Below are 25981 nucleotides of genomic sequence, written 5' to 3' on the forward strand. Positions count from 1 at the left end.
TCATGCAAAAACAATTTTGAAACGTAAAATTATGTAAAATGTTTTCGAGGAAAACATATTTTGTTTAGTGATTATAAAACAAAATATCTATTTGTTTATTTTAGCGACATAACATATTTATTTGCGGTTAAAGGAGAAAATAAGTTTAGTTCATAAGAAAAAGGAGAAAATAAGCTAAATTTATTTGAATAACGATTAGCCAGAAATCATAAGTTTTCAGCTAAAAGAATAACTAAAACTAAATTTAGTTAGTTTCTTCGTGTTTTCGATGTAAGATCCTAACATAATATCTTTAGATGATTATTCTTTTGACTAATTTATGTTGGACCAGTTCTAATTTTATTTTGGATCGGTTATATGACTATATGTTTGTTTACTAGACTCCGTAGGTACTACGTTTACTAGTCTGTGTAGGTAATATGTTACTTTTGAGTGGAGTAATTCATACCCTTTATATACTGTTGGTTTAATCACAATTTTTGGTTTGATCACATTTTCGATGTGGGATCCAAACATGAATGACAGGTAGAGGTATCAAATAAAATGAGTGAGTTAAGATTTTGGAACCATATATCTTTAGAAAAGGATCGTTGAGCAATTAATAAACTGGAAACTCTTTTTGTTTAGATCGCCATTTCGTATCGAGCTTTAGATATAACATATTTCATTTCGTTGGTGTCAAATATGGGTATAAAGATGTACCCTTAAAAAGGGATAACAATGATAGCTCATAACTTTTCCGAATACTATTTACTTGTTAAAAAATATAGCATAATGCCTAGTTCACACACAGAATAATTACGTTTTAGAATATGAATAAATAAGAGATACTGAAAATAGGGTTCAAAATTTGGACAACGACCTAATTATCTAAATCACGAGCAACGTTGAAGAATGTTTTGATGTGTATAGTTTACCAACGATATCCAATAAAGAATTTGGTATTGACAAATTGCATTGTATGGAGTGTATAAGTTGAATGAACTATTAGGTCATAAATAAAATTTTGGTGAGTTTTTTTTTCTCAATAATTGTTAAGAATACAACTATAAATTCAATCACCTGTATATTAAACCAATCTGATTATATACCAATAAATGGCTTCGCATGACCACCTAGAACTCGTCATAAATTTAACCAATTATGTCAAAACAAATTGTTAGGTTAAAACTAAAGGGTCTAACTCTCACAAGTACTACGTTATTAAGTGTTTATGATTTTTCTATTGACTTTAAAGCCTCTGTGTTAACTAGAATGTCTTCTTTAGAACACTACTAATTTAGTTATAAATTAATGTGTAAACTAATTCAAATGAAAATTTGGGAAATATTAGAGGATGATAATGGATCATTAGAGAGTCGACACGTGTAGGATCTGTAGGAATGGGCCAAGTAAATAAAGCGAAGCTGATGATGAAAACAAGAGGAGAATCGCGGGCCATGCGATGCATATAGTGATTAAGGATGTACTAACCATGAAATCATTATGCATCATCATCATTATCATTCACTATCTAATTCGAATCCCAACGTTGTTCCTTCGAGAAACACAAGAAAGAAAAACATCAATATTAACGAAAAGCTATTTTACTTTCACTGTTATTACCATATCCTTGTTAAAAGTAAGGAATTTTGAAAATTATTTTATACTTTTTCTAGTTTTTTATACAGTTGTTTTTGATAAAAAAAATGTTTTACAATATAACTTATTTTTAAGTTTTTATGCAAATTATATATTAATTTACTATTTTATGTTTATTTATATTATGTAGTCTCTTTTATGAATGATTGATTTTTTTTTAAAATAAATATTTTTAATCTGTTTGTTTGTAACTAAAATAATATACATTATGAAACGGAGAAAGTATTTTTAGTGTTTGATTAATTTTGAAAATGAATATTTCTAAAATAGTATGTTTCTTTAAATTGATATATTAAATGATAGTTTGATTAAAAAAACGATAAATTTTGAAAATAAAAAATTTCTTACGAAACTATTTTCAAAACATAAATATTTCAAAGCAACATTATTAACATTACGACTTTGAAACTAAATTAAACTATTCGTAAATTGTGGGAACAAAACACATATATTTAGCTCAAAAAATAATGATTTGCCGATTGAAATATTTGCTTATGAGCTAATTATATATTAATTTCTATCGAATTTCAATTATTCTCTTATGCAATATCAACTAATAAACACAATTTCGTATTGTTCAAAACAAAATTTGTTAAGTGAACTAAATTTTATGTTATTTTTGGGTTGCTGGTCAAATTGTATCCAAATTCTAAATTTCAAATTATTCTGCGAAATAGTTATCATGACGTAGTTGACTAGTGGTAATTGTCGGCAAACCCCAAGTTTGATGAATTAGTGATGCTAAAGGGGTACTAATCACTTTTATAATTATCGTTAGTCATGATTTTTTCTCTTTTAGAAATTGATTACTATATTTGTCTGCCATTGAAAATTCTAATAACAACCGGCAAAAATTAACATACATCAAAGATCAAAACTTCCTTGACTAGTAACTTTTCTTTCCTTTCCCTTTCACATTATTAGGCTTCATATCATATTTACTTTCTTTTGTACAGCTAAAAATAGATGCCATATAAATAAACTATAAAAAGTCAAAATGTCAAATCAACTCTATATATTATTAATCTATTTTTGGCTCATATATGGCCCATGGAAAATTCATGAGTTTCCACTTATATATATCTGTCAGAGAATGTATGGTTCTAATTGTCAATAGTCACATGTATATACTATATACTAAGGGTCAGTTTACAAAAATAAAATAAAAATACATATACTAAAGTATCTCCATTGCACAATGCACATACAAGGAGAGTATTTAAATAATATTAAAAAACTGTAATTACAAAATACTAATAATTAAATATGAGGTTATTTAAATTGGAGACACCTCTTTTCAAAATGTCTTCCCCAAAACATTTAAGATATGATGTCTTAAATTTAAAGACACCAAACATTAAATATTTTTATCATGGGAAGACTCCTTAGAGCAACCCCAACCTTGTATCTTAGCTAATTCTTAGGTATAAAAGTGATTAAATTTAATAAAACCAACAAACCTTAGCTAAGATAAACATCTTAATTAATTCTTAAAACTAAGAAGAGTATATGTGTTGTGTTTTGAGTGGGTAGACATTGTTTTGAAATAGTTTGAATTGTTGTTTTTTAAGAATCTAATAGTTCTTAACCATTCGAGTAGAAATTAGTTAAGATTTTTCCTAATTTTTCTTAACTTAGTAAAAACAACATTTTCATTTAAAATAAGGTTAAGATTCAAAATTAAGAATCAATTGGTTTTAAATCATTGGGATTACTCTTAATATGATGAGGAATGGAGTTGGTCTAAAAGTCTAAGAGCATCCTTAACATTAATATATTATTAAATTTTTTAAGAAGATAAAAATAAAAACATTTTAATTCTACAGTTATATTCTAATTATTTAATATAGATAAACCACTAACAGAACAGTACGTATATTTTGGTTTGTGATTTTTATTAGAGTGGAGCAAATAATATGCGTTATGCTAAATTATTTCCTCATATTCTATAACACTATTTGTCGTTAGATAAACAAGTTGAGATGAGAGTGCTAGGTAAATACTGTCACTGTTAGCTCGACAAAGTTACTGTTATAAAAGAGAACACATCATTTGATTCATATATTTTCCATTAATAGTTTTATTCATTCTACTACATTTCTTACTTGTTCATCTAACTTTAAGTTTTTGTACCAATAATTTTGTTTATCTATTTTCTTGGTAATTTTGAGATAATATTTAACTTATAAAACTGTCCATATTTGAAATAGTTATGGGCATTAATTAGCTTTATTGTCCAATATTTTACTTACGTACGTGTTCTTTTAAATATGGTGACATTGAAGAAAAAGTGGTTGGTAAACATTGTTTTTCTTTTTTACAGTTATTTGTGTAAAGTGTAAGAATTTGGTAGGTCCAAGAACAAAATTACTCATGCCGGAAGATTCTGTCGTAACGGTTTCAATGACTAAAACAAGTATGACTAGTAGTAACACCGATATGTTTGTTTAACTCTTTTTTTTTTTTTTTCTTTCTTTTTTACATTTTTGTAATCGTACTTGTTGACGAGCTTGATTTATCCCGATAACAGCCAGCTAAATTGGGATCCTACGTCTTTTTCCGACCGTACGTACCCACGTTCGGCATTTATGTGACAGATTCTTGTGGATCGGTCTATCGATCTTTCGGCACCTGATTTGGTTTTGGACCAATAATTATTTAGTTTTTTTTACTCGACTTGCAGAAAATAATATATATATGTATATATATATATACATATATATTTAAACATAGTTATTATTTGTGTTTTGGATATAACTGAACGCATCCAAAGCACTTCGGAGCTTGTGAATCGTTATAACATGCAAACTATTTTGCAGAATATGATTTATTATTATATTGTATTGCAAATGATCTTAATTTTTTTTTTGTGCAAACAAATGATCTATACTAGTTTTTTTTAAACGACATTAGCATCTACAAAATAACTATCGTCATTAGCCACTGATTGTAATATTGTTACAATATAATTTGTATAGCTGTAAACTATTTATGTTGTCAGTTCTAGTTTTGATATATTTACTGTCGCTAATTCTAACATGTTTGCATTCAAAACCGCTGATTAATTGACATTGTTACTATATAGAGCATAAAACGGTGCTTCATTGGATGACTATTGACTAATATACCAAATGTGACTATGTGAGTTTATGATTTAGTTACATAAATATACAGATATGTTTATCTATTTATTTATAGAAAGTCTTTCAAGAAATCTACAAAAATTAAAGAAATAAAGAGAGTATGCCTATCTGTACGTCGGTGGCTGTATATTGTGAAAATAATTAATGTCGTATATTATTGCAAGTACTTAGGGATCAGGGCTGAGTCTACGACAAGATACGTATCAATGCACACGTCCAAATTTTTTTTTTTTTTGTGTACAAATGGTCATGGTCTCCAGACGGTGACATTTTAAAAAACATTATTTGATTGGTCTTTGTAATTTTTATTTTCCAACCTGTCTTGTCATTTCGACTACGAAACGTACGATTTTTTCAATCACGTTTACTAATATCATACACCGAAAATAAACAGTTCACAAACGCATCTTAATTATTCAAATTCATGAATGTTTTATATAATCGAGTATCATATCAACATTTATTTGATATTTTGATGTCGTATGTATATCAATGTTGTTAGCTGTAAACTGTCCAATGAAAATCCATTTAATATTTGGACAAATTATTATTAGGGAAATTAATGTAATGTGGAGTATTTTATATGAAATGTGTATTAATGACGACGACCTTACTTGATCCCGGAAGTGTGTATTAATTTAATCGCGGTGCATCGCTGTCCACACGGTTGGGTTCATGCGTACGTGGTATTTGCTGGCAAGTGGCAGTGAAGTTTCTTGTTTGATACTGTATGTTCCATTCATGTCTTTCCCTAGATGCATGTTTCTTCTATTTTTATATATTAATATTTTTTTGTTTTTCTTATTATGTTTTCTTTCCCTTTGTGAGGAGAATAATTGCGATACGATTATTTGTTTTAACAGAAAAAAGTGAAGCGAAAAAGATGATTCGAAGTTTGAAGTACGATTAAAATTTTTCTTTTTCCGGATCCGAGTTTGATCTTCTTTAGAAACAAAAATTATATTTGTTTAGAAAGTCTGTCAGTTGGGTTTTGGCCCAATTGATTTACCTGGTAGTCAGAAATGTAAGTGACCTGACTACCCTTGACATTAGTCAGAAAACATTCTAAACTCGAGATAAACACTGTGGTAGTTCTTTAGAAAGAAGTCGACTCTAAAGTACTTTGGCGTAAAACAAAAAAATTTCCCTTGAAATTATACTTTATTTGTTTGACATAAATGTTTCAAATATAATCTTCTTTTAATCAATGTAGTTAAATTTTTTTGATAGAAGCACGTCAGAATTTCACACTAGTAATGTATAAGTGGTAATCATCATTGCCTAAAACAATGATTAATTAAAATTTTAGAATTCGTCGTCGACAAAGAATTTTTCTTATGATGAAGGTTTTGTGCATAATTATGAACGGATCCATTTATTTCACTCTAACTAGGAATAGATGTTTGATGGGATACAAGTGAACACGACACAAAGTAACAAAAATTCATTTAACGTCACAAATTATTCTCAATCGAATTTCGAAGTATCAAGAAAAAGGGCAATTAAAAACGTAATCTCATTATGTCTTTGAAATCTAAATTAAAAGTTGAGTTTATTTTAATTATTAATTTCCTTTTTGATGATGTAGGGGATGACAATTGACAACCAATTTGATTTGAAAGATTAACATAAATCATTTTGAGCATACATATATTGCTTAAATCACACCCGTTTATCTCTAAAAACCTCCATAATTTATATCAGGAAAATAAATCTAGTTATTGATATCGCCATCAAATATTTTTTTCTTAAATTGTTTTTTTTTGTTGTTGTTGAAAATTTAATTAGAAAGATAAGTGGACAACGACGCGAGACAAAGACACAATCTTTAGGGCCTTGAGTAAATTAGGGACAGCATAAACACATGCACTAGTCCTGTCTTTATTTAATTATGTGGTGTTTACTCTAATGACGTCGCTTTGATTAACCAAGTGGTCATAATTAATATATCGATCGAATTATATAATTATCATAAATTTGAATAAGCATGTTGCCTTTTATTAAAGAGGTTTAATAAAGTTTGGTAATAATGGACTTTGACTTCAAACTCGATTCTCATGTAATTAATTAATATTTACATCAAAATTTGGTCACTAATATTACCAAATTAATATACTAAAATGTTAATTCGCAAATAAAACACTAATTCCAAATAAAGGGTCATTATGATAAACACGTATTGAACTTGATAAAGCAAAGCAAAAATAATGGGTTTCAAGGTTTGGTTATATATGACAAAAAAAAAAAAAGGTTTGGTTATATATCTATTGGGCCTATAACCATGTTATAACAAATTTGGGCCTAACTAAAATAATAAAATAAACGTAATGGTCCTTTTTATATTTGGGTCAAACCCAACTCTAAACCCAAACCAAAGAAAAAGTATACGGTACGGTACACAGACTTATGGTGTGTGTGATTGCAGGTGAATATTTCTCGTCGTCTTCTCCTTTCTTCTGAAGAAGATTACCCAATCTGAAAAAAACCAAGAAGCTGACAAAATTCCGAATTCTCTGCGATTTCCATGGAGTTATCTCTTCTCCGTCCGACGACTCAATCGCTTCTTCCGTCGTTTTCGAAGCCCAATCTCCGATTAAATGTTTATAAGCCTCTTAGACTCCGTTGTTCAGTGGCCGGTGGACCAACCGTCGGATCTTCAAAAATCGAAGGCGGAGGAGGCACCACCATCACGACGGATTGTGTGATTGTCGGCGGAGGTATTAGTGGTCTTTGCATCGCTCAGGCGCTTGCTACTAAGCATCCTGATGCTGCTCCGAATTTAATTGTGACCGAGGCTAAGGATCGTGTTGGAGGCAACATTATCACTCGTGAAGAGAATGGTTTTCTCTGGGAAGAAGGTCCCAATAGTTTTCAACCGTCTGATCCTATGCTCACTATGGTGGTAAGTTCTTGAAACAATCTGATTCGTTAATACTGAGAACAATGTATTTGTGAATTGTTTGATTTGTGGATTTAGCCTTCTCTGTTTATGGTTAGAGTAGGTAGATAGTGGTTTGAAGGATGATTTGGTGTTGGGAGATCCTACTGCGCCAAGGTTTGTGTTGTGGAATGGGAAATTGAGGCCGGTTCCATCGAAGCTAACAGACTTACCGTTCTTTGATTTGATGAGTATTGGTGGGAAGATTAGAGCTGGTTTTGGTGCACTTGGCATTCGACCGTCACCTCCAGTGTGTATTCTTACGACCTTTTAGATCAATATGATTTTTAGGGCTTTATGTTGGTAGAATCTGCTCATGTTCTTAGAGTTTGGCAAAGGTGACAGGGTCGTGAAGAATCTGTGGAGGAGTTTGTACGGCGTAACCTCGGTGATGAGGTTTTTGAGCGCCTGATTGAACCGTTTTGTTCAGGTAGAGTTATAGATAAAACTTCATGTGAACCATTTATTCATTTAGATGTCAGCGAATCTGATTATCTAGCAGTTTTCATTTTTGTTCTAGTGCACCCTTAATGCTTTAGATTTTATGCTTTTAGGTGTTTATGCTGGTGATCCTTCAAAACTGAGCATGAAAGCAGCGTTTGGGAAGGTTTGGAAACTAGAGCAAAATGGTGGAAGCATAATAGGTGGTACTTTTAAGGCAATTCAGGAGAGGAAAAACGCTCCCAAGGCAGAACGAGACCCGTGAGTAACATCAAACTTTTCTGTTGCTTGGGTCTTTTGTCCCTTCATATATATATTTGTAAAACAACTCAACCTGCTTCTTCAGGCGCCTGCCAAAACCACAGGGCCAAACAGTTGGTTCTTTCAGGAAGGGACTTCGAATGTTGCCAGAAGCAATATCTGCAAGGTATCCAGTACTTGTCTCTCTCTATTGTTGGAAGGGAAAAGGGAAAAACTTTCAAATGTTTTCTGAAATCTTTTGCACTTTGACAGATTAGGTAGCAAAGTTAAGTTGTCTTGGAAGCTCTCAGGTATCACTAAGCTGGAGAGCGGAGGATACAACTTAACATATGAGACTCCAGATGGTTTAGTTTCCGTGCAGAGCAAAAGTGTTGTAATGACGGTGCCATCTCATGTTGCAAGTGGTCTCTTGCGCCCTCTTTCTGTAAGTTTCTCATTTTGCGAACTAGGAATTTGCTCAAAATTCATAGATTCGACAAATATGGGTTCTTAAATCGTGTGCTGCAACTGTTATCTTCTCAGGAATCTGCTGCAAATGCACTCTCAAAACTATATTACCCACCAGTTGCAGCAGTATCTATCTCGTACCCGAAAGAAGCAATCCGAACAGAATGTTTGATAGATGGTGAACTAAAGGGTTTTGGGCAATTGCATCCACGCACGCAAGGAGTTGAAACATTAGGTATATATCTTGTAGTTATAATCGTCAATTATGTCAAAATGTTCATAGAATCTTCATGCTGTTGCTCGTATTTCTTCAGGAACTATCTACAGCTCCTCACTCTTTCCAAATCGCGCACCGCCCGGAAGAATTTTGCTGTTGAACTACATTGGCGGGTCTACAAACACCGGAATTCTGTCCAAGGTAAAAAACAGCAAACACTTGTAACACATCTTTATTCAACCAAGTAAACCTAAGAACTGATAGTTTTCTTCTCTCTCTCTCTTTTGTTTTGATTCCGCAGTCTGAAGGTGAGTTAGTGGAAGCAGTTGACAGAGATTTGAGGAAAATGCTAATTAAGCCTAATTCGACCGATCCACTTAAATTAGGAGTTAGGGTATGGCCTCAAGCCATTCCTCAGTTTCTAGTTGGTCACTTTGATATCCTTGACACGGCTAAATCATCTCTAACGTCTTCGGGCTACGAAGGGCTATTTTTGGGTGGCAATTACGTCGCTGGTGTAGCCTTAGGCCGGTGTGTAGAAGGCGCATATGAAACCGCGATTGAGGTCAACAACTTCATGTCACGGTACGCTTACAAGTAAATGTAAAACATTAAATCTCCCAGCTTGCGTGAGTTTTATTAAATATTTTGAGATATCAAACTTCAATTTCATTTTGATACATAGATTTGAGTTATAGTTATATTTAGGAGAAGGGTCTTTGGTTCTCGCAGTCTAAATTAGGTCCTGTGGTGACTTTAAACAACTGAGCGTATCTTTGGAAATACCCGACCCGGTCAGTGACCCGTCCATCTCCTGGAATCCCACATTCTAAACCGCCGTTTATGATGTTGGTGACTAAACCATAACCGACAGTCCGGTTTGCTGCTCTATCTGCTTTCGTCGGTCTGTATCGGTTGACCATAACGTTATGGCAGGACGGTTTAGGAGTCTGTTCGGTCATCCAAAACCAAAGAGCTGTCTTGAAAGCTAAAACGGAGTTGTTGGCTACAAGTTCTGGGTTCTGTAAACCGTCGAAACCCAATGCTCGACCCGCCTGTCCGTAATTGTAATTCCTATATATCCCAAAAAAGAAAGTAACGTTAACCAAAAGGTAAGACTGATATATGGATATGAAACTTGTAGCAAAGATGATACAACCATTCAAAAGAAGTTTCGTTGGTAATTCGCAAAATGGTAGAAGTATATAATGTTTTCATGGGGCATTGAACTATTGTAGACCTAGTTGTTCGAGCAAATAAATAGATATAAATGGTTATTGGTTAATAATTAATTTTGTAGACTTACCAAGATAGTTGAATGGGACCTCTTCCTTTGTAAGACTTGCCAGAAACACAAGGCCAATCCTTATTAGAAGCATCACAATAATTACTCTGTGGACTCACTTCCTCTTTAAAACACAATCCCCACGCATATGGTCCGTCTGGTGCCGTGGCCCAACCACCTGTTGTCTCGTGAGATATCTGCGCCAAAAACGCAGCCACTTCGCGTCGCCTTGTCCAAAAGTTTCCTACGCTCCCGAACTTCGGGAAGGATCTTGTAGCCTCCACGAAAGCTTCATAGGGGTAGAAACCTTTTGCAGGGCATGCGTTGTTGTCCTTGTGGATGAAGATTTGGTCGTAGAGAGTTCTTGGGACTAGGCTCATGATCGGTGCGGGTTTATATTTATTGTGTTTTCGAGCTTCGGTTTCATGGAGAGAGGATGATATTGAGAAGATGAAGAGGAGTAGACAGAGCAATAGAGAGATTTGTTTCTCCATATTTGTTCTTTTTTGTGTTTTGTGTGAGAAGATGTGGTTTTGGCTTTGTTGTTATATAGAGTCATAGAGATGTAGTAGTGGACGACTTAGTTACATGTTTTTGTTTTGGTCTACGTTTTGACTTTTTTTAGTGGAGTTTATACTTTTTATTTTATATAGTTGCAATTATTTAAGGGTTTATTCTCTTTTTCATTGTTAGGAGACCCATTCCTCTCCTTCTTCTTTTTTCTCATTTTTTTTCTTTCAAGAAGATTCATTCTTGATTTGGAAAATGCATGACATATATTTCAAACCAGATAAAGTGAACCATTTCAGTCTGAATTCAATTGAATAATGTTAATATGAAGACCAAGTTGAATTTTAATGTGGGGAATTAAGCTTCTTTGGAAGGTACTAACCAAATTCAAATATAAATATATTCTTTGAAAATTTGAAACATAATTCATTATGAAGTAAATATTAAATAAAACAGAAAGTGTTCCATACTGAATTATAGTTTCATTTTGAATACTATTCTATACAAAAATAAAAACAATAAAAAAAAATTGAGAGAAATATTAGCAATGAAAACAAAACTATCAAAGAATTGTTTTTGAAGTTAAAAAATATAAAATTTCAAAGTTCGAGGTCGGTGGCTAACTAACATGAAAAGCGCCGAGCAACTTGTGATATGTACGAGTTGGACCAAGTCGTGACGACTTTTTTAATAAGCTTAAGATCCAATTATTTCTCAAGAAAAACAGTAAAACGTACGCCAACATATATTAACTACGACGACAAAATTCTTGGCCTTTAAGAAAGACTAGTACACGATCAATCCCAACGATTAAACCAGCAGACGAGTAACCATATGTAGGGTACGAGTTTCTCAACCACATCTCCAACTTTTCAGTAGACGATCTAATTATGTTTAACCACTAGAAGCCGACACCATAAACATCCATCCGAGGTTATCGTCTTTCGAAGAGTTCCTAACGAGCATTCATGAAACATCATTCTCACTTCTCCTCCCACTAAACCGACTTTTTTCGGATGTTATTTCAAATTTGGTTAATTGCTAAATGATTGACCATTAATTCGACCACGTGATTACACAAAGAGACGTTTAGATCCACTACATTGGTGCGATGTGAAGTGATCACCATGCTTTAGTTTACACGTCCACTTTATATAGGTTTGGCAGTTAAAAAAAAGAAGTTTTATACATAGTTCTATCAAGTGGTCTTAGACCGAATCTTGGCAATATATTTGTTATAAGACTACCAATATCATTAATGATTAGAGAAAGTTAATGTTAAGTTTCATCAGATTCTAATTTAAAACCAATGGGTAATGATTGGATTGGTTGTGTTCCATATATACTAGTGTTAGCACTTAGCAGTCATGAGTGTGTTTACTCCATTTATAGTATACTTTCGATGTAGGATCCTAATTAGAATGATAAAGAAACATTCCAAAAGAGTATTATCAAAATGCTCTTCGTCTATCCATACAAATATAATGAGATTTGGGCAGAAACAACCATTTTGTTAACATATTAGGGTCGAGCGCAGAAAAAAATATATTTTGACCTGTGTTAATAAAATAGAATAGGTTGCGATTTTAATTAAGGAGGTTAATAAATTAAAATCGTAAAAATGATACCAAAATGGTAACAAAATCGTAAAGAAAAGTTCATTAGTATAAATATAAAAAATTCGGTCCAACAAATATTACTATTAAAAATTTATAAGAGAGATTTATAATAAAAAAAAAATTGTTATACCAAGAAAGAAAAGGAGATTCTTGTATTGTAACCCGTTTGTGTGTCTTTTTTAGTCTCAGATTTGTTTTAATTTTCTATGACTTAGGATTTGTAAGTCTTTTTTGGATTTCTAGAACCTGATCGAGGAAATTTCAATGAATATAGTGTAATTGGTTTGTTTGGATTTTGTTCCCTTTGTTTACCTTGTTTGGTATTTGGCTTCGGGAGTGTTCTTGTACTCATCGGCTTATGTCTCCGGAAGTGGTTTGTACTTGCCGGCTCTTGTATTTCAACTTGAATCCTATCGATGAAAATCCTATTGACAAAAAATGAAAAAAAAAATGAAGCTTCCATCATCCATCATTCAGTGGCAGCATAAGCATTTAAGACTACGTGCCGTTTAAGGCCAAGACAAACGGCACTCAGTTCCCTTTTGAAATGGTCAAATGGCGATTGAGTTGTTTTCCTCTCTCTCTCTCATTTTTTCAATTAAAGAAGGGAAAGAGGGGAAATCTCTGATCGGAGAGAAAGATCGAATCGAAGAATGGCAGAATTCGTTGAAGCTGATAACGCAGAAGCAATAATCGCGAGGATCGAAACCAAATCGAGGAAGATTGAAAGCCTACTCAAACAGTAATATCAGACCTTGGAGCTAAACCCTAAAGTCTTCTTTTGTTTTTGGTTTAATCCCTTATCGGTGTTTTAATGTGTGCAGGTACAAACATGTAGAAGCTTTGAAAACGGCTCTTGAAGGTTCGCCTCCGAAAACTCGCGATGAACGTTGCAAGGTCTCTCTCTTTCCGAAACCATCTTTTTTTTTTTTTTTGATTTACTGAGCCAAAAAAAACTCAACTGCAGTCGGCTAATTGGATAGTTGTGCACAGAGCTTTAATGGCCATTAAGGATATTGACGGAATGCTCAATGCTCTTGATGTCGAATATTACGACATTCTCATGAAGTAAGTGCAAAGTTGGTTTTTTTTTTTTTTGCTGTAATGCGTTTTGTAATATGTATGAATTGGAAAGCTCTATCCTCAGGCTGTCTGTGCTCTTTGATAGAATGTTTTTGCTTAAAATTCTCAGGTACTTGTACAGAGGACTTTCTACTGGGGACCGACCCACCTGCGATCAGTGCCTGAAGATTCACGAGAAACTCACTGAGAGAGCTGGTCTCGGTTGCATTCTCCGATGTCTTACTGATACCATCAACACCGTTTGATCCATCATTCCCTCTTATGTATTATTACTTGATGCCTTGATGTTTCCAATGTGCATATTCTCCTTGAGGAACCATGTCTCACATTTATCAGTTTTAGACTTGTATTTTCATTACCAAACAGTTGCTTGATAAATGATAACACAAGTCATTCCTAGAGCTCATGTGTAACATAATTCCCGGATCAGCTGAATCATAAATACGAAGACCAAGTTGTGATTAAGTAATTTTAGGGGGGTGTATTGAAACCAGAATCTTTTAGAAGATTTGGTGGAATTTGCATTCTTCTACAGACCAAATCCATTCTCGATTTTGCCGGTGAAGAACAGAGACCGAAAGCTTTTTTCATGGAAGACGAGGGGAGGAGGACAATGAGAATATGTCGCAGAGATTTTCTGTGAATCTTTTTTTAAATCAAATCGTTCAGAATAACACCTACAGGTGAGATTTTTTCATGCTTATTTTCAACTAAATTTTTTTGCCTAAGTCTCCCAGAATCAATGTTAAATGTTTTTAATGAAATTGTTTTGTTGAGTTTAGATAACAGTGGATTTAAGATGTGTTTTATAAATTCTTGAATGAATAACAGAAGATTATAGATTCTTTTGAGTGATTTTATATAAATTCCAATTTCAATAACAAAGGATTTGAGAAAAAAATTACAAATCACAAGTTGAATACAACCATTCCTGATTCACTGAATGTTCATAACTCGAAGGCCCAATATCGAACTCAGCCCATTGAAACTAAATTCATTTCTAAACTTTCAATGTAAATGCACTCGTCATACAAGAGTAAATGTTCACATAGTTAGTCATTGATTTAAACAATTTTACTCTTTAGATTTTTAAAATTTTATAGGATTGTAATAAACCAGGTTGAATTCAAATGTCAAATAGCGTTAAATAAAAGTTTAGATCTTTTTTTTTTTTTTTTTTTTTTTTATCAACGTTAGTACAAGAAGAAACAAGAGCAGCTTTTGCCAAAGCATCAGCTTGATCAACGTTTCCTTATAAAAGACAAAAGCAATTAAGTTTTTACTTTTACAGTCTTTTTGATCAAATTAAATGAGTAATTGAGTAGTAGTAGTAACAAAAGGGAATCCCAGAAATAGTAGTTGCTTTCACATGAAAAAATTTCCAAATACAACAATTTTTATTTATTATTTATAGCATCCGGTAGTTCCAGATGAACTCTTGAAAACCTATTTTCAATAAATCTGATGATCCTCTTTTGATATTTCAAAAATATTAAGATATATAACAATATAAAAAAATTGTCAGCTAATTACAAATTGTTTTCTCTAAAATTCAAAATTACCAATAAAAAAAATGATGTCTTTAGAAAGAAATAGATAAGTGTTTTTGTGATAAACGTTTAAATTATTGTTTATGTACTCAGATGTTTTCGGAGATAAAATGGATTATATGGAGTCTGATGTGAATTCAATAACTTACCAAGTATTAGTGCATGGGAGAGCGAATTCCCTTCTTCTTCTTTTTTTACAGATTTACGTGGAAGCAATTTTGAGTGACAAAAAAATAAAATATAAATATAAATATATATATATATATATATATATATATATATATATATATTTGAGCGACCACTGATCACAAACGTTACGTTTTTAAAAAATTCAACCCAATTCGTAACCCTAATTTTTAACCCAAAAAAAATAATCCTAAACCTAATAAGCTATATATTCACTATATCTTTTGTATTTGTTTTATTGGGTGAGAAAACTTGTTCAATTAGTCAGTAATTGGTTTTCGTTCTCACTCACCAAATCCTAATTGTCATGGTTTTGAAAATTATTAAATCTGGAAGTAGAACATATAGCGTCGAGATAAATATGCTACCTCTTATATCCTTTTATGTTCTTGCCTTTTTTTTTTTTTTGGGCATACTCTAGCTAAAACAATTTAAGTTCAAGTTTCAAAATATTTTTATACTGTATGTTTTTTTGAATACCAAAAAATCCAAAAAATATTTGAAAATATCCGCAAATATATAAAAATATCTAAAATATTCAAAAATATCTGAATAAATACTAAATTTCTGAATTGAAAGAACCGAAACCAAATCCGAACTAAACCAAAATTGTTTTGATTTTTATATGGTTCTTTAACTCGAGAACACCGAAATAATCAGAACTAGACTATAATCGAATCAAAACCGAACCGAATACCGAATCGTGCAGTTCGAACGGCACATGTGGCACATGTGCATTTATGAACTAATTATAAATGAAGATCCATGTAGGTGCATCTAAGTTTGATTTTCTTTTTTAGTTTTTCATATAAAACATTGAGTATTGTCTCTTTAAGTTTGGTTTTAGAGAGGAAGGACCGAAAAGAAGAGTATTAAGAACCAAAGAGGTATTTTCCGTAAAATATGATTAAACCTAACATATCAATGACAATTAGATGGTCATTCCTTTGACTTTTGTTAGACCATGTGGACAAAAATGCACACATACAAACATGTTTATATATATTTATATATATTATCATCTTTCATTAGACGTGCATATCGGTGGATTATTTAGTTAATTATATATTTGAGCAGACAAGCTAACTATAATATATATCTATATTCTCCCAGTTGTCCACAAAAAGAAAGAACAAAAAACAAAATTCTCCCATATGATGTCTTAAAAATATACTTTCTCTCATATCATAATTCATATATAATATTTGGCTGATCGCAATTTGAAAACGTTCAAATCGTGTTAGGAGGAAGCAAACTTTGATTTGCTTTATCTAATAACATTTACTATAACGAATTAGTACAAAATTTATAAACTCAACAAAATTAGCCATTCAAAACTCAAAACTGAAGTAAAGACTCACAATTAGGAGCAAACACAAGTTGAAACCAAAATAATTTTGATTTACAACAAATACGTTTATCTTTATACGAACGTGTATACATCTCTACTGTAACAGATATACAGTGCCATAAATATAATTACAAATTGTATTTATACACATGTTGTTGAAAGTTTGTTCTGTTAACTTTTCTTAAACAAAAGAAGAAACATCATGAACCTCAACAAAGAACACTTTGTGAGTAATTAGAGAAATAATATATTTTTAATTAAAGCGACCAAAAGTTAAATATGTTATTTATGTATATATGAGTTTTTTTTTTTTTTTGGTTTAGTTAGTTTTACATTAATCTATTTACTTTAGTTGTATGTTCTCGACTCACTTCATAATCTTAGTACATGTGGAGCTTTTTCCGAATTTTATCAAAAAACAACTCTTGCGATATTAATATAACTAACTGACTAAGTTATAATAACCTAATTCTCACATATTTATTTACGCGCGTGGTTGAGTACACATACGTCGTGATGTGCATAATCAACGAATGATTTCTTAAAAATATATCTACAAAATAACCCCAAAAAAAACTAATTCGGGAGTGAGTGTGAATCTTTGAATGAATTGTGGATATGAATTTAAAGAGGTCGCTCCATTTTCAAAGTCACTACGAAAAAGATTGGCAATTTGATGGCTAAACCCCCTACATGCTGGTCCCATTTAATTTTGGACCTCGTCGCTTCTGCATTATTTTCAAAATAAATACAAAAGTATGTAGTAAAAATATACATATATACTTCAAAAATCCAATCCATATTCTCTCACAATTTTTTTAATTCTTAAACAAATGAATAGAAAATTCGCTACACTACTTTAACTAAATGATGCAAGAACTTATAAATTACTTGTAGGTTCATGATCCAAAGCTGTATAAAGTATAGGAGTACTTAAGATTATCTATTTTCTTAAAACAATACTATATATATATGCATGTGAAGAGAGTAAATATAAGTAGCTATAGGTCAAACTTAATTAATACATCGAGCTAGAATTCCACGATCCCTCACTATAGTTAATTAACAACTACGAGAAAATAGCCGAGGACCGTTTTGCATGATTAAATCCTCTTGTTTGATTTATATTACACAAATATATGAGTAACGTATTTTGTACGTTATACATTGGAAGAATAATATAAATAAATAACTAAAATGAGGAAAAAAAATGGACCATTATTTGGCCTCTTTATTTATTTTTCCTCCCAAACGTGTGGGCAAAGTGTGGGACTAATTTGTAGACTTTTTATACTCTTCTTTATTTGCTTGTTTTGGGCTTTACCTAAGCGCCGTTTTCGTTTACTTGATATCTTCCCCATTCCCAATTTTAGTTTTTGTTTATGGTTGAAAGTATTCAATAATCAACTTATAATTTTTTCAGTCCAAATTCAAAAGCGGTCTAGTTCTTCGGCATATATGTGATTCTTTCAAGTTTTGCGGATAATAGTTACTTCTATATGTCAAAGAAAGAGAAGGTAGTAGTTATAGATGTGTCATTCCGCCAAACTCTTGCAGCTAGCTTGTCTGGTCTGTGAAGACATTCTAAGTTTCTTACTCATGATGAAGAGTGTTATGCTCGAGCAAGGCATTGAGAGAGAAAAAAACGAAAAGCAAAATGACAAACTCCAAAATTAGAAACACAAGTTTTACCTTAAATTATCATTTTTATGTTTTCTAAAAAATAACTCATTGTAGAAGAAGAACGTAGGTTTTTTATTTTTCTTAAAGATAGTATAATAATTGGTATTTGATACTAATTTTTTTTTTTTTGACAGCGATACTAAATTACTATTTTCATTACTATATTAATAATTATTTACTACTATGTTTTTCTCCTAATCACTTCAAGAACGAAACCAAATTGCATTTATTATTTTTAATATATTTAAACTTATCATTGACTTGCTGATATGAAATCTTCTCACACGAAAATTGCAAAGATCACGACTTGAAAGTTGAAATGTAGATGGATGATACTTAGAAACTTGAATGTAATGTTTTTACAAAATAAACATTGTATTTAATTTTCAAAATTTAATATATCCTCTTATATTATAAGTTTTTGAATTATGAAATTTGGTTTCTCGTTTTCTTAATTTTAATAGTAGTACTAAGTGCGATATTTTCATATATAACAATTAAATAAAACCCTAAGGAAAAGGACCTTCCAGCTGTAGATTTCAGTGTCAACTGGAAACATGGCATCTTCTATATCATTGACCAAAGTTCTTTCCACATCTTCATTAAATTATTTGGCATATATTTTGATAGATTATGTCGACATTTAAATTAACATCCTCATAAGAAATTGATTTTCAAATCACAAGAGACTGGTCGACGAGTAGAAACGTGTAACGAAAAAGACAAAAGTCAGTTTATATGTAATTATTTGTAAATTATATACATGTATAAGAATATACAGTATATCTTTCAAAATAAATAATGATTTTGGATAATATGTGATGTTGATTAAGAAGAATGTATATATACGAAACAATCAAATTCCTTTTTTTTTTTTTGTTAGGATTTAATACCCAACCAATACGAAACAGTCAAATTCCTTCATCTTTGGACAATTTTATGCATACATACTACTACTACTACTAAACGAATTTCAATGATGATAACCAAATTTTTTGAAATTTCCTTCTGTTTCATTCTAAATTTCGTTTAAGAATTTTTCACAGTCAATTGGTAAGAGCAAATATATTTTGAAACGTGGTCCTGGCCAAATCAAGGATGATTACGGCTTGAAAATTTGTATTAATACACTTTTATCTTATAACTAAAAAATTAACATGATAAAGATAAATTTGAAATTTCTTTTAAATATATGAATGAAATACAAAACATATTTAAAAAAGAATAAAAACGAATTATTAAAACTAACATTTATTGTGAAACAGCAAAAAAAGAATTTATGCATACTATCAGAAATAATTTTAAATGAATTCATCAAACAAATGTTTTTTTTCTTTATAAGAATGTAAAATATCATTATAAAATGAAAAGTTTAAGTTATTACATGACACATAACTTTAAAAAAAAGTTGCATGCCAAAAAAAGGTAAAAAAAACATAGAAACATAAACCATTCGAACCTCATTCTCGTTGATCAACAAAATTTTAAACAATTAGGCTCTTAGTGCGAAGATCTAATAAAGTCAATCTAAATACTCTCCTAAGTAAACATGAGACAAATACCAAGAGCAGAAAAAGAAACAAGAACAAAAGGTGAAAGACGAAAAGCGAAGAACATAAAAAGAAATAAGAAAAAAAATGTGAAAGGCGAAAAGCAAAGAGGAAGTCCTTTCGATAATAGCCCGAAAAACAAATGAAATTTCTTTTTATGTTCTTTGACATATAATTTTGTAGATACGTTTCTTTTTTGCTAGCACCTTTCTCTGAACTGGATGGATACGATCTCATATCTCACCGATAGCACGTTTGACCCTCTCTACTTCACTAACTTATGCATGTTTCATGTTTGGAACGAAAGAAATAACAACATTCTTCTACAACTACGTACTTTACACAATTAACCAACCATCTCAGTTATAATTATAAGACCTCGATTTAATTTTACCAAAAGTTATTGTATTTTTAGTGAGTCTTGTTGTATTAATGCTCTAAGAAAAAAGTTTTCTCCAGAATAAACAATCAAGGAGCAAATATTTCAGCGCCAATAAATATAGTAGCCTTTAGGATGGTCCAAATCTGGTAAAATATATCCTTAGCTAAAATGTTGATCTAACTAAAGAGATTTATATGTCAATTTCCAACCAAAAGATTTAGGCCCTGAATGGATGCTGATTTTCGATTCAGTTTTTGGATTTTGATTTTAGTTTCTAGATTTTAGATTTTAGTTTTAGATTTTTGTTAATATATTTTTGTTTTAAAAACTTCAAAAAATTAGTTTTTAGTTTTTGAGAAAAATAACGTTGATGGAGTAAAAACTAGATTCCCTAAATTTTAGAAAAACTAAAAAACTAAAATCATGAATGGAAAATTACAACAAAATAGTTTTTCAAATTGTAGGGAAACCAAAATTTTAAAATCTTGATTGTTATGAAAATAAGTTTTTGAAAAACAAAATCCAAAAACTCTTACAAAATCTACAAAACATTCAAGACCTTATTCTTCTCAGGTTTATATCTTAAACAAAACAAAATCCAAAATGCTATTTAACAAAACAAACAAACAAGTTCTCTTTTGAAATTAATTATTTATATGATATTAATTTCCAAATAAAACCTGAAAAGTTATCATAATCAGATATACATTTTTAATGTGGAAAAATCACGTAATAACATTATAAATATATATATGTAAACTAATATTGTGAAATCTAAGACTCTGTATATATAGTACTGACTACTGAACAAGTATATAAATTTTATGTTTATAATTATAAAACGAATCATTAAAGATATCAAATCTGAATCTCAAATAACTAACCCAAAATCATGATATCTATATAAATATATTCAAATGACCTTGCACGACGGTCTACACTGAGCTTGTTGACGATGACAGATTCAGAAATTCTGATTATTAGTTTAGAAAAAAAAAACTATAGTATTATTATTAACTATTTTAAATTTTTAAGAAAAAGGCAAAATAAATGACGAGTTTAAGACTTTGGTAGTTAGCTCCGGTTTCAATGAATGGTCCAAGTTGGAGAGATTAGGTTCTTTTTCTTCCCTATGTGGGTCCCATTCTTCCTTGTGTGGGTCCCACTCTCTTTAACGTTTCTTCACCGTCCTTTAGTGCCACCGTTATGCCGTGCCGTCAACTCCGTTGACTTCAGGACAACGCTGCTCGTCTTTTACTGAGTCTCACTCACGTCGTCTTTCTCCGTCAACTTTCTTACTAACGGCCACTTAACGGAAATCCGTCACTGTTAACAATTAAATTAATTCCGCTCGACATTTATCGCCGATTTACACGTCACTTTTTTCTATCTTACCCTGGTTATTTAACACGTGTACATTTATGACGCTATATATCGAGGAATTTATCCATCTCAAGGCATTTTCTCAATTATATTCTGGCTGCAAGTATCCAAATTTTATACCAGTTCTAAACAAAATTAGAAAGAAAACAAAATAACAATAAAGACATACTTATAATATTGAGATCAAATCTGACATTTAAGAACCACTCAAGATCTTCCTATTTTAAAAGGCAAAAGAAAGAGTCAGACTGATACTTATCATAAATAATTTTCAACATATATATCAAATGTTTGAGCACATAAAATATAAATATCAAATATAAATTTTAAATGCAACGCTGTAAATTTTCGTTTTATGTATGTCATAAGAATTGATTAGATAAAATTGGCATTTTCGCATAATTTACGTAATTAGTATAAACTAAATCATTATGCAATTTCGGAAATTACCAACCTTCTAATATAATATTCCCAACAGTTGCTTGGTCATTTATTTGTATGTGTAACATTTGACAAAAGAGTGATTTCTCGTTGAAAATGGAAACCTTTAGCTAAGACTTTACACAACTTATCCTCATAAATTTAGTCTTTATATAAAGGGACTCTCTTTTTTTTCTTTTTCTTCTCTCTATCTCTATCTATCTCTCTTTGTCTGCAAATGGAAGAACATATTCAAGATCGCCGTGAAATTGCGTTCTTACACTCAGGAGAATTTCTCCACGGAGATTCTGACTCAAAGGATCATCAACCGAACGAGTCTCCGGTGGAACGTCATCACGAGTCGTCTATCAAAGAAGTTGATTTCTTCGCTGCTAAAAGTCAGCCGTTTGATCTTGGTCATGTGAGAACAACGACGATCGTTGGATCATCTGGTTTTAATGTAAGTTTTTAAATTATAGATATGAATACAAATATATGTTTGGACGTTATAACTTAATTACATAAAATTCATGGCATAATAGGATGGATTAGGTTTGGTAAATTCATGTCATGGAACATCAAGCAATGATGGCGATGACAAAACCAAAACTCAAGTAAGTATTTCTAAATTGTTATTTTTTCTCTTTGATAGAATTTCAGAGTATCCTGTGGTAACATAATTTCAGTGTTTGTATTAAGAATAATTCACTTATATACAAACTATTTGTATTTGTTACTTAAAAAAAAAACTATTTGTATTTGTCAACAAAATAATCGGATGGTAATTTTTGTTGTGTGGACACACACACACACTTGATTACCCGATCATGTGAGTTTATCTAAATGCGCATATTCATTTATGTATATACACATATTTAATTCTTTTCTTTTTTGTAATCTTTAATTTAGTTCCGTATATAAAACTGTAGGTTGTTTTTAATGAAAAAAAAAATTGTTTGATTTATACTTTTATAGTTACGGTTATGATTATTAAACAATTTGCAGATTAGTAGACTGAAGTTGGAGCTAGAGAGGCTTCACGAGGAGAATCACAAACTGAAGCATTTATTAGATGAGGTCAGTGAGAGTTACAACGACCTCCAAAGAAGAGTTTTGTTAGCAAGACAAACACAAGTGGAAGGTCTTCATCATAAACAACATGAGGTACTTGATAAAATCATAAAAATGATAATAAAATATATATCAACATTTCGGTTTATTAAAAAATAAATTGTATATTTGTCTTTTTTATGTGGCACCGAGATTAGCTTAGGTTTTAGTGTTCGATTTATCTGGTTTTGAAAATTTAAAGTGATCTATTAGTTTTGTTTTTCTCGAAAGCAATTAAAATTTTAAAACTATGTGTAATATGCGTAAATAATGGATGTAGTTTAGTTATGTAATGAATTCATAATTTTCATCTTAAATGCCCAGATTGAAAGTCATAAGACGAATAAATACGTGCAGCTTTTATTTGATAAAATATGAAGAAGATGAAATAAATAGCTAGCCAATGACTTGGTCAAGAAAAAAATGTTTCATAACTTAATATTAAATGGAAAATCAAATTTCGGACTAAGATATTTCAAACTAGAAAAAACCTTTTGTTTTCAGAAGCTACAAACGATAAGTTATTTGTTTATAGTTAGGTATGTTCCTGTATATGCATCATATTTTGTTTGTCCACAATCTGTAGATGCATCATATATGAGTCTTTGCCTTAGAATTTTAATAGTTTAATACGTCCATATGTGAATGCATATGTGGTAGGTTATCAAATGTCTATTATTATGTGTGTGTTTATATTTATTATCTTGTCTTTGGGTCTATCGGTACTATATATATTATGAGGTTACTTGATCAAATTAATTACCGATACTACGGTATGATTTTGGGTAAATTTCAACGTCTTTTTCTTTCAATTTTCTTATAAAACTGACACATCTTTCTTGCAAATTTTTGTTTGGCAAAAAGGATGTACCTCAAGCTGGTTCCTCACAAGCTCTAGAGAACAGAAGACCAAAGGATATGAACCATGAAACTCCGGCCACCACCTTGAAACGACGGTCTCCAGACGACGTGGATGGTCGTGATATGCACCGAGGATCACCAAAAACTCCTCGAATAGACCAAAACAAGAGTACTAATCATGAAGAACAACAAAACCCTCATGATCAATTACCCTATAGAAAAGCTAGGGTTTCCGTTAGAGCTAGATCTGATGCCACTACGGTAACTTTCTATAAGTTACTAATTTTTTTGATTCGTTTAACCTTACATATATATATGAGTTATGAAAATTGAATCAATATTAATATATAATATAGGTAAATGACGGATGTCAATGGAGAAAATACGGTCAGAAAATGGCGAAAGGGAATCCATGTCCTCGCGCTTATTATCGTTGCACCATGGCCGTTGGATGTCCTGTCCGTAAACAGGTTAGTATAACTATATATATGAGAAAATGTTATCATAATTATAGAAAAAAAAATTTGGTATTAGAATTTTGTATTGATTAACGTATATAGTATTGGTTCTTTTCGTCAACATGTAGCTTTGAATATAAAAATTGACATAATAACAACACTAATATAACCGATTATATTACGTATCCTTTAGAAGTATTGATTTAGAGCAATACCATAAAACCTTATTAAAGTCCTTCATACAACAGATTTAGAAAGTTTTAAGAAGAGTATAGAAAATAATTCTAAATTTAGAAAGGCTTTACTAAATCCCTTTCTAACAAAATCTTTTACTTATGAAAAACCAAAACTAGAATGCGACATATTTATTCTTAAAGAAAACTTTATTGTTTTACGTAACAAAATGATTTAAAATGTTTATTTGAATGTAAATAGGTCCAACGATGCGCGGAGGATACAACTATCTTGACAACAACGTACGAAGGAAACCATAACCATCCTCTTCCCCCGTCAGCCACAGCCATGGCTGCAACCACCTCCGCCGCAGCAGCCATGCTCTTATCAGGCTCCTCCTCCAGCAACCTCCACCAAACACTCTCTAGCCCCTCCGCCACGTCATCATCATCCTTCTACCATAACTTCCCATACACCTCCACAATCGCAACACTCTCTGCCTCAGCTCCTTTCCCCACCATAACCTTAGACCTCACCAACCCACCTCGACCGCTACAACCGCCACCGCAGTTTCTAAGCCAGTATGGTCCCGCCGCGTTTTTACCAAACGCTAATCAAATTAGGTCTATGAATAATAATAACCAGCAGTTATTAATACCTAATTTGTTTGGCCCACAAGCCCCACCACGTGAAATGGTCGATTCAGTTAGGGCTGCGATTGCGATGGATCCGAACTTCACGGCGGCACTTGCGGCCGCGATCTCAAACATTATCGGAGGAGGTAATAACGACAACAATAATAATACTGATATTAATGATAACAAGGTTGATGCAAAAAGTGGAGGGAGTAGTAACGGAGATTCGCCACAGCTTCCTCAGTCTTGCACCACTTTCTCTACAAACTAATTTTACTACCATTATTATATGTTATCTTATTATATATTACACACACATATTATACATTATGCGTATCTTAAGTTTTTTTTTGGTGTACATTATATATGAATGATATGGAGATCACTGAGAGAGAGAGAGAGCTATTATAGGTTTTTTTTTTACAGGTTTACACGATTTTGGCTATCGTTTTTTTTTCTTCTATGTTAAGAACGAGGGGTGTAGGTTTTATTTTTCCTACTTCTTATGAATCATACTCTGTATATGTATACATCTTAAATATATATTATGTTAAAAAAGAACATGCATGCCTGTATGATATATTAATATATTACAATGTAACTATATAATATGACTATATGAGTAACATTTTTTGTTATATCTACTGAATAAG

The 25981-nt window shown here is 31.5% G+C and overlaps 5 protein-coding genes and 1 long non-coding RNA gene across 7 annotated transcripts; 4 read left to right on the top strand and 2 right to left on the bottom strand.

The window, feature by feature from the left end:
• The first annotated feature begins 7242 nt into the window (after positions 1-7242).
• On the top strand, positions 7243-9813 carry PPOX (Flavin containing amine oxidoreductase family). 2 transcript variants are annotated; one of them, NM_178952.2, is made up of 10 exons: positions 7267-7686; positions 7787-7972; positions 8068-8152; positions 8277-8424; positions 8510-8590; positions 8677-8848; positions 8947-9106; positions 9186-9289; positions 9390-9413; positions 9507-9813. In NM_178952.2, the coding sequence occupies exons 1-10, from the start codon at positions 7309-7311 to the stop codon at positions 9687-9689; spliced, it is 1521 nt and encodes a 506-aa protein (NP_849283.1). In that variant the 5' UTR covers positions 7267-7308; the 3' UTR covers positions 9690-9813. The 2 variants fall into 2 exon arrangements, with proteins under 2 accessions (NP_192078.1, NP_849283.1); NM_116399.4 differs by having other exon boundaries at positions 7243-7686; positions 9390-9813.
• On the bottom strand, positions 9693-10890 carry AT4G01700 (Chitinase family protein). Its single transcript, NM_116400.3, has 2 exons — positions 10395-10890; positions 9693-10162 (listed from the first exon to the last, which is right to left on the bottom strand). Exons 1-2 carry the CDS (start codon positions 10865-10867, stop codon positions 9793-9795), a joined length of 843 nt encoding a protein of 280 aa, NP_192079.1. The 5' UTR covers positions 10868-10890; the 3' UTR covers positions 9693-9792.
• AT4G03985 lies at positions 10529-10799 on the top strand. Its single transcript, NR_141766.1, has one exon. It is a non-coding gene; the product is annotated as an other RNA (long non-coding RNA).
• A 741-nt stretch (positions 10891-11631) lies between the features above and the next one.
• AT4G01703 (uncharacterized protein) lies at positions 11632-11745 on the bottom strand (the record flags this gene model as incomplete). The annotated part of the gene is made up of 1 exon (NM_001125442.1): positions 11632-11745. One exon carries the CDS (start codon positions 11743-11745, stop codon positions 11632-11634), a length of 114 nt encoding a protein of 37 aa, NP_001118914.1.
• Positions 11746-13032: 1287 nt separating this feature from the next.
• On the top strand, positions 13033-14345 carry CRK (ARP2/3 complex 16 kDa subunit (p16-Arc)). Its single transcript, NM_116401.3, has 4 exons — positions 13033-13244; positions 13327-13399; positions 13470-13570; positions 13695-14345. Exons 1-4 carry the CDS (start codon positions 13156-13158, stop codon positions 13828-13830), a joined length of 399 nt encoding a protein of 132 aa, NP_567216.1. The 5' UTR covers positions 13033-13155; the 3' UTR covers positions 13831-14345.
• A 7838-nt stretch (positions 14346-22183) lies between these two features.
• WRKY47 (WRKY family transcription factor) lies at positions 22184-25934 on the top strand. The gene is made up of 6 exons (NM_116402.4): positions 22184-22550; positions 22633-22704; positions 23096-23254; positions 24065-24322; positions 24418-24531; positions 24955-25934. Exons 1-6 carry the CDS (start codon positions 22329-22331, stop codon positions 25597-25599), a joined length of 1470 nt encoding a protein of 489 aa, NP_192081.1. The 5' UTR covers positions 22184-22328; the 3' UTR covers positions 25600-25934.
• Positions 25935-25981: the final 47 nt, after the last annotated feature.

Source organism: Arabidopsis thaliana, chromosome 4, assembly GCF_000001735.4.
Source record: "Arabidopsis thaliana chromosome 4, partial sequence".
NCBI lineage: Eukaryota > Viridiplantae > Streptophyta > Magnoliopsida > Brassicales > Brassicaceae > Arabidopsis > Arabidopsis thaliana.

Excerpts from the sequence above, each read along its gene's own strand:
- PPOX (NM_116399.4), top strand. The coding sequence starts at position 7,309 with ATGGAGTTATCTCTTCTCCGTCCGACGACTCAATCGCTTCTTCCGTCG. Across the intron at positions 7,687-7,786 it reads ATCCTATGCTCACTATGGTG|GTAGATAGTGGTTTGAAGGA; the intron begins GTAAGTTCTTGA and ends TGGTTAGAGTAG. Across the intron at positions 8,425-8,509 it reads CCCAAGGCAGAACGAGACCC|GCGCCTGCCAAAACCACAGG; the intron begins GTGAGTAACATC and ends CTGCTTCTTCAG.
- WRKY47 (NM_116402.4), top strand. The coding sequence starts at position 22,329 with ATGGAAGAACATATTCAAGATCGCCGTGAAATTGCGTTCTTACACTCA. Across the intron at positions 22,705-23,095 it reads ATGACAAAACCAAAACTCAA|ATTAGTAGACTGAAGTTGGA; the intron begins GTAAGTATTTCT and ends AACAATTTGCAG. Across the intron at positions 24,323-24,417 it reads CTAGATCTGATGCCACTACG|GTAAATGACGGATGTCAATG; the intron begins GTAACTTTCTAT and ends TATATAATATAG.
- AT4G01700 (NM_116400.3), bottom strand. The coding sequence starts at position 10,867 with ATGGAGAAACAAATCTCTCTATTGCTCTGTCTACTCCTCTTCATCTTC. Across the intron at positions 10,163-10,394 it reads GGTCCCATTCAACTATCTTG|GAATTACAATTACGGACAGG; the intron begins GTAAGTCTACAA and ends TGGGATATATAG.
- CRK (NM_116401.3), top strand. The coding sequence starts at position 13,156 with ATGGCAGAATTCGTTGAAGCTGATAACGCAGAAGCAATAATCGCGAGG. Across the intron at positions 13,245-13,326 it reads ATTGAAAGCCTACTCAAACA|GTACAAACATGTAGAAGCTT; the intron begins GTAATATCAGAC and ends TAATGTGTGCAG. Across the intron at positions 13,400-13,469 it reads CTCGCGATGAACGTTGCAAG|TCGGCTAATTGGATAGTTGT; the intron begins GTCTCTCTCTTT and ends ACTCAACTGCAG.